Here is an 8752-nt window from a genome sequence, read left to right as displayed (position 1 = left end):
TAATGAAACAAGTTATATGAATTGTTGAATGTGAAACTGATGAGGTGCCCTGTAAACTTTCACTCAATCCACAATAAAAACCTTAAATTAAAAAAAAAAAAAGAACTATTTTGATTATATTTCTTCCAAGACAGATGCTTGGTCTTATGGAAGTCATATTCAGTATTTTTCACCAACATCATAATTCAAATACAACAATTCTTCTTTCAAATACCATGACTTGGGTCAACCACATCTTAGTTTTCAAAGTGACATCTTTGCTCTTTAATACTTGAGGATTTTTGCAGTAGATCTGTCCAACGCAGTAAGTAGTTTGATTTCTTCACTGCTGCTTCTATGAAATCCTTGACAATTTCAATCTCTTCTCTGTTTACCCTGATGTTACTTATTTGGTCCAGTTGTAAAAAAAATTTTTCCTTTATGTTGAGGTGCTATATTCTTCGATGTTTATCAGTAAGTGCGTCAAACCCACTTTGATTTCAGCAAGCAAGGTTGTGTTATCTGCACATTTCAAGTTGTTAGTGAGTTTTCCTCCAATCCTAATGCCACGTTCTTCATATAGTTCAGTTTCTCGGATTATTGGTTAAGCATACAGCTTGATAAGTCTTGCTGTGGCACTGTAGGATGAGCACTGGACCGATAACCACAGTGTTGGCAGTTTAAACCCACCAGTTGCTCCTTGGAAACCCTAAACAGGGTCACTATGAGTGGGAACCAACTTGATGGCATTTAACAACAAAACTTGATGGCACTTAACAACAATAATAAAAAACAACATACAGATTGAATAACAAAAGTAAAGGGATACAACTATGATGCACATTTTCCTGATTTTAAGTCATAGTTCTGGTCAAATACTGTTCTTTTGGTCTATGTACAAGTTCTGCATGAGCATAAGTGATAACAAGAAAACTGTTTTTTCAACTTTGAAACTGCTTTCAAAGTAGCTGGAACAATTTCCACTTCCATTATATACATATGAATGAGGGTTCCAACTGACTCATATTTTTAAACTTAACTGATTTATCATTTTTGTAAATACAAGATCAATATATAATCACTTACCACAAATAGAAGATAACCAAAAAATAAATACAATGAAAACAAAACACTTAAGTATTTTATTACATTTTGTTATTAGATTAATTAGCAACTTAAATTAGTTTAAAACTTGTTTCCTTTTTTGTTATAACTAACAATGGATGCTTTCTCTTTGATGTTATTGAAACATCTAGAAGAAAACTAGGAGGGAAGAGTATTTTTTACTATATGATTCTCTGTAACTTTACTGATATATACTACTTAAAATTATGTTGAGTCCATTCTAAGTTCAACTAAGTATTTTACACATTAAGAGATGTTATGACTTGGTGAAATCCAGATGACATCTAATGCTTTTCATGGAGCATTTGTCAGCTTGGGTCAGCACATCAGTATCAGGGAGCCCAGTCTTGAGAGAGGCACAATTTAAAAACGTGAATGTTTCAAACTTAAAGACATAAGCCACTCAGCACTTTGAAAGTATCAGAAATAGAAATTTAAAGCCCCATTTCTAGGAAATGTTCTCTATCCAAAAAGATAAAATTGTAATCGCTTTTTAGTAACTACAATTAAAATTATTTAATAACAGATTAATGATAGCAATTCAATGAGATCAATCATCAAAAATTAACTTTCAAAAGTCACCAGTTAAAAAATGCTACAAGCTAACATTCTATCTTGTTTACAAAATTTATATTTCCTAGCCATCATTTTAAAACAAAACAAAACATTCAGAGAAAGGCTGTTAATTTACTTACTAGATTGTACAACAGCTTGAGTCTGTGCAGATGTTCCTGATGCTATGTTTGTTAGTGCCCAAGCAGCTTCAAACTGTAATGAAGGACTGAAAGAACAATAAAAAAATTACCATTTAAATTTATGAACTTCAGACCTATATAACTATTCTTTGCCTTAGTCTTGAACTTTAACATGTTATATCCAATATTTGTTGGATTCACCAGTTCAATGTCTCATCGGTCCCTAAAAACCTTCAAGCACTATAAGCTTACTTCTTTATCTCCACTGGTAGTTATCACATTTAGCCAGCCATCATTTTACTGACTCCTTCCATTCCCACACACAACACATTTAATTAGTAAGTCATGCCAATTTTATCTCCTAATTATTTCCTATAATTGTATCATCACCCCTAATAGCATTGTGTTAGTCTAAGCCTTCATCATCCCACTGAATTACTGCCACAGCCTCTAGACTGGCCCTACAGTTGAAACCATAACTGACTGCAGTATACCACCTGCTTTACCTACTGGAGATATTATATGGCTGTATATATATATATATATATATAGTTATATATATATATATATATATATATATAACTTTGCTAAAAGGGTAAGATTGATATAGTTTGGAACAGTGATGGAAGAGTTCACAATGAAAGTGAACATTGAAATGAGTTTTTGAAAGATAACTAGAAAACAAAAGACACTGACAACTGAAGTACAAATAAAAAGCATGAGTGGAGTGATCATAACAGGAATGGATGACAGGGAAATGATCAAGTGAGCAGAAGTCAAGGAGAGATGCAAAACTAGTAGCATGAGATGGAATTGGCAGGTAGGTTATTGTTATCTGAAAATACACATGTGTGCTTACAGGGAGCGGGGAGTGTGCACCAAATCCCAGACTTCAAAATTTGGGCTTTTAGAAAGTACTTAAGAATGGATTAAAATGGTTGAAGGCTAATGCATCTGCTAAAAGACAGGGAAAACGATTTACATTAAGGTAAAATAAATAGGTAGCTGAAAGAATATGAATTCTCTTAAGCAGAGCACTAAGGTGGGAGGGAGTGGCGGTGAGCACACAACTAAGGTGAATCAAAGGTTAGGGAATTAGAAAAAGTATTCAAATACTGGAGAAAAGAGCTAGGATGTTAGTGTCAAAAGGCTAAAGGAATCCAAGAAGGAAAAGGTGTCAAAGGGAATGAATATGAGATATAGCAAGCAGTGAAGATGGAAAATATACTCTACAGGTTGAAAAATAAAAAGATGGCATAGCAAATAGGAAATGCATGACACTTTTTGGTATCAATTAGGGAATAAAAGGTTATTGGAGGAAAGTTAGGACAAATAAAAGGACAGTAAGATCAAAGATGTCCCAGATCTGAAAGAAAAAGGGTTATTAAATCTAGGTGATTAGGCAAAATATTGGAAATGGGGCTTTAACACAGAGAAAATATAAAGATGTGAAAAATAAAATTACAAAATAAAGTATTCCAAGAGGTCATAATGAACAAATAGAAAAAGGAAGTACAGCAAAAATACTGAGTGTTATAAACAGTAGGGACACTTATTATAATTACATGCTTGATATTGTCTAAAGTTGTTTTTTTAATGTTTTAGTGTGAATTATGTGGTAGTTTACATGGGAGAACATTAGCTTTACATTCATCTTATTGAACATCATTTCATTGCCATGGTTACAATCCCCTCCGAGCATCATCAACCAACACAAAGGGTATACCCTGCAAGCCTTCCCCTTGGTCGTCAGTATACAGCCCCTCTCCCTCTCTGGGTCTAGAGTCCCCAGCTCTGCCATCTTTCCATGTTATCATCTCTGCCTCCAACTCTGGCTTCTCTGGGTAGGTTCCCACATTCCACTCTTCTTTCTTGATGGACCTCAGCTCCTGGACTGCAAAGCCAACCACTCCCCTCCTTTTACTACAAAACATCTGCCTTTACATTTCCAACCCTCACAATCAGTCCTGATAGCAACTATTCACTATTATGCTGCATGAGTGCTATCCCGATCTCCTTTCATCAGCCCCGCCCAGACAGATTAGATACTTACTACTCAGTGGAGATTCTACCTTCCGCCGCACCCTCTGGATCTAGGCTCCCTCTTGAAAGCTTATAACCCAGTCACGTCTTGTCTTTGTAGCCACCTCATTTTGGGTAGCCAATGTCAAAGTTGTCCATCCCTGTCTACTCTGTGTATGGAGTGGGTGGGAAGGATCCTTGCTGTAAAGATGTGTTCCCTCTATTGAGCTACTGGTATTGTCTAAAGTATTTTGTATCTATTATTTCACTCCTTACAACCACCTAATGTTTATAAATGAGGTATCTGAGGCTCAGACAGATGACTTGACTTATCCAAAGCCATTTGTATTTTGGTCAGTAGCAAATCCTGGATCTAAACCTGGCAGTGTAGGAAAAGCACTGGACTACCAGCCGCTTCCTTGGAAACTCTATACAGGGTCACTATGAGTCAGAATTGACTCAATGATACTTAACAACAACTGCTTAGCTCCAAATTCTCTGGTCTTTTACTCTGTAACATAATTTTCGATAATAAATTTTTTTGGAAACTTTTTATTGTTAACTGAGAGAAGATTTACAGAACAGATATCAGTTTTACATTCATCAAATCATTTACTTCACTTCATCTCAATGATTGCCATCCCTCCTTCCATGTAACAATCCATTATCCCACTTCCTCTCCATGTGATTCTTGTATCTATTACATCCTGCCCTCCCATCCCTTCTCACATATGTCCTTAGGTAAATGTTATCCTTTGACCTTATGAATGTTATTACTCCTCTCGTCCGCCCCAATACACCTATTTACCGCTTGGCTGAAAACTCACAAGAGTGAGTTCAGTTACAGACTAGAAGGGTGGAAAAGGGCCCTAGTTTATGGTTCCTCTAGTCTCTTTGTGACCAGTAAGCCAGTCTTAAGTTTTGCTTCACATTTTCTCCCTTTCTATCCAGGACCTTCTAATGTGATCCTTTTCAGAGCAGCTGGTAGTGGTAACCAGGTCATGGAGATAGTGATGTTCATGGGTTCCATTAGTTTATGGACTAATTTATTCCAAGTGTCTTCCATTCTCATCACTCTTCTTTCCTCAGCACATAGTTGCCACTTATATAGCTGCTCATGAGCTTTTAAGAACCCAGATGCTACACACCAAAGTAAGATGTAGAACACTGTCTTTGGGGAGTACATTATGCAATTAACTATGTCCAGCAGTTTCCATAATAAATTCTTAAAGTCAAAATCAAACCACTGACAATTTTCTTTTTGTATGTTTTATAACTGTTTATTAAATTATATATACGTATATATGTAATATATATTAAATACTCTTCTGTATATATGAATCTGCCAAAGGTTAGAAAAGAAACAAAAAAAGAAAAATGGACCAAGAACACAAAGGGCCCCTAACAGTGAAAATAGAAGAGAATTTTTTTTTTAAAGGCTGAAGTAAAATTTACCTTTATTTGTCAAAGGAAATACACATGAAAGTATTTTAAAATGTGTTAGGGACTTTTGCAGGGAGGGGTAAGCTATGGTACATATGAAGGCAAAGGAAGCATTTTATATATTAAACAATTCTCCAGTAGCAATATGTATGGAGTCCTGGTATGGCGCTATAGAATAAACACAGGACTGCAAGGTCGGTCTGAACAACAAGGACGGCGATTCAAACTCACCATTAGCTCCTGGGAAATCTATACTGGGTTGCTATGAGTCAGAACCCACTCACTCAACAGCACATAAGACGGCACATAACAACAATAACAAACATTCATATACGACTTATGTAGTCAACTGAAACATCCAAATTTCATTCTAAAGCCTCTAAAATGCAAAAACTTGTGTATATTTGTTTTAAAGTAGTATTTGGAACCAAACTTACATTCTCCCCAGTTAATTCAAATGATGAGGTTTAAGGATAGCACTAAATGGAAATGGAGCCAGCACTGGAAAAATATCAAGTGGAGCCCTCCCCGCCCTTTTTTTCTGGGTAAGTATAAACCTTCTTCCTTATTATTATTACTTAAATTTCACCAAAAATAAAATGCAAGATGTCAGACAACTAATCATGACTGACATTCTGTTAAAGACTATACAGAAGATCAGTGGATTTTCTGGAATACTCCCAGAGTAAGAAAGAGCCACTGCCTTCTGGAAGCCATTCATGTTGACTCACTCCTAAGGCTAATCTATATATAGACTCATAAGCAAAGAGTGACTCAACTACTATTTGGATTGCGTTGAAATATTACTAATGAAAGAAACACACACAACAAACCTTTAAAATTTAGGATAAGTTATAATAGAATATAAATAATGCTAAAAATTTCCTAGGAAATGTATATATACTTTGTAAACTAAAAATGAAAGCAGTTTACACCTGTAGAGCACATTATGAGCAAATAACATAAAAATAAATGACAAAGACAGTTGTTGTTTTTAAGTGTCTTTGAGTTGGTTCTGACTCAGTGACCCTGTATAGGGTTTCTGAAGAGTGGCTGGTAGAGTCTTGAATTGCTGATCTTGCATTTCAAACCAACCTTGTGATAAAGTGTCTATCCTATAGCACCAGACCCGGAATCCCAGACAAAGACATAATTAATACAAAATCAAATCAAACCTATTGGTTAATTAACAATCCAAATTTTTAACTGGGAAAAAAAATGAATAGGGCATCAAACTGATACTTACTTATCATCTCTTTCTAGACATTTGACTAGAATTGGTAAGATCCCAGATTTTATTAGGTCATCAATTGGTGGGTTTCTGTCACTGGATAATAGCTTTCTGGAAATATTAAGACAAGAAATTAATTGCTATAATTTTTAAACTATGAACAGAGTTAACAATGTACTATTTGCACACTATCAACTAAGATACGCTAGGGATGCCATACATACCTCTCCTGTGGGCAAATTAGTATTTACCTTGCAGCCTGGACAGCACTCAACTGGACCACTGGGTTATCACTTGTGGCATTCTGTAATACCAAATATAAATTTCAGAAATTAAAAACAAAAACATGAATTTCAAAACTTTATAAAGTAAGAGTATTAAATTAATAACATACCTGCAATATAGCTTCTAGTGTTACATTTTGCTTAAAAAGAAGAAAAGATAGTTCAGCAAAAAGTTTATTAGCAAAATTATAATCAATTAAAGCCTAGCTGCTAAAATTAGAATTAGTATACTTTGATTACCACTGTAAAATTGATCTAACATTAAAAATTAAATTCTCTTGATTATTATAAAAACTATTTTACAGACACTTTATAAGAACAAGGTAACTTACTGCTTTAAAATCAGCATCAACATCCGAGTCTTCTAGACTTTCTTCTTGGGGAACATTTCTCTTTTTTAATAAGTGTTCATCTCTTTTGTTCTGAAAGGTAACCAATTAATAGTTAAACAGCCACAAGGAAAGCTGTTAATGAAAAATCTATTAAAACGATTTCAGCTATATTGTTGTTAAGTGCCGTTGAGTCAATTCTGACTCATAGTGACTCTGATAGGGTTTCCAAGAAATGACTGGTGGGTTTCAAACACCAACCTTGTGGTTAGCAGGTCAGTGCTTGCTCCTACAGCATCACACCAGGATTCAACTTTATTAGGCAATTGCAAAACAAATACTGAATCTCATGTAAGGAAAATATGGATTAAAGGTGTTATTTTTCAAACCAATGATAAGGCAACATTCTAGTTTTGGTAACAAAATTAACTGGTTTACAGTCCAGCTTTGATATATACACACTAAAAAGTATTATTACAACCTAAGTGCCATCAATAAGGACTCCTGGTATGGAACTGTGGGTTAATGTGCCAGACTGCAAAGCCATCTGAGCTGCAAGGTCGGCAGTTCAAGCTTACCAGCTGCTCCTCAGAAACCCTATACTGGGTTGTTATGGGTTGGAAATGACTCGACGGCACTTAAAAACACATGCCACCAACGTATGATTGGATAAACAAGCTGTGGTACCTACATACAATGGAATACTACAGAACAATAAAGAGTATGGGCACATCTATGAAATATCTCACAACACAGATGAATTTGTAGGACATTATGCTGAGTAAAATAAGTCAACACAAAAGGTTAAACATTGTTTGAACCCACTATTATTTTTTTAAAAAAAGGAAAAAGAAAAGGTTTACAACTCAAGGAGAAATTTATTTTATGGTTACCAGGTATCCAGGGGCAGGGGACAGAGAGGAAGAGAAAATAAAACCAGATAGAGCAAAGACACATTAGTAATAGTGAAGGGAAAGGCAATACACAATATGGGGGAGGAGAGTCAGTACAACATGACCAAAGCAAAGAAAGACACTGAGAGGACTACGACAACAAGAAAAGAATTACCCATTAACAAAAAAATTTAAAAATTAAGAAAAGATAATCTATGAATGGATAAATAGGTAGACAGGTATGCTAAAGAGGTACAAGGGAGAGTATAAGGGCTATTTCTACAAACACAGTGGTTACGAATCAGGCTGCGAACCGCAAGGTCAGCAGTTCAAAGCTACCAGCTGTTCCGTGGGAGAAAGATGAGGCTTTCTGCTCCCGTAAAGATTTACAGCATCGGAAACCCTGTACAGGGTCGCTATGAGTCGGAGCCAACTTCATGGCACATAATAACAACATGTATGTTAATGTAGACAATCATGGGAACTTCTCAGACATAATCAAACACCTGGTGGGACAAAGTTCCTAGGCTTGAAGATGAAGGACCATGGACTCGGGATATTTATGGCAATTGGCACAACATTGTCCATACACACAAGATTCTGTATCCTACTTTGGTGAGTAGTGTCTGAGGTTTTTAAAGTTTGCTACTGCCATCTTGGGCTGTGAACCTTAAGGTCAGCAGTTCGAAACTACCAGCTGCTCCGCGGGAGAAAGATGAGGCTTTCTACTCCCGTAAAGATTTACACCCTC

The 8752-nt window shown here is 35.7% G+C and overlaps 1 protein-coding gene across 1 annotated transcript in view; it reads right to left on the bottom strand.

The window, feature by feature from the left end:
• LOC102837785 (importin subunit alpha-4-like) overlaps positions 1-8752 on the bottom strand; it is a 170585-nt gene that overhangs the window by 51015 nt on the left and 110818 nt on the right. Inside the window, exons 3-7 of the mRNA XM_006874148.1 lie at positions 7112-7201; positions 6890-6919; positions 6747-6799; positions 6511-6606; positions 1800-1885 (exon numbers count right to left, since the gene is read on the bottom strand). Of these exons, the coding sequence (XP_006874210.1) occupies positions 1800-1885; positions 6511-6606; positions 6747-6799; positions 6890-6919; positions 7112-7201 (355 nt within the window). The remainder of the gene's footprint in view (positions 1-1799; positions 1886-6510; positions 6607-6746; positions 6800-6889; positions 6920-7111; positions 7202-8752) is intronic.

The sequence above is a fragment of the Chrysochloris asiatica genome, unplaced genomic scaffold (assembly GCF_000296735.1).
Source record: "Chrysochloris asiatica unplaced genomic scaffold, ChrAsi1.0 scaffold00263, whole genome shotgun sequence".
NCBI classification, from domain to species: Eukaryota; Metazoa; Chordata; class Mammalia; order Afrosoricida; family Chrysochloridae; genus Chrysochloris; species Chrysochloris asiatica.
This window is presented reverse-complemented; position numbering and strand designations above follow the sequence as displayed.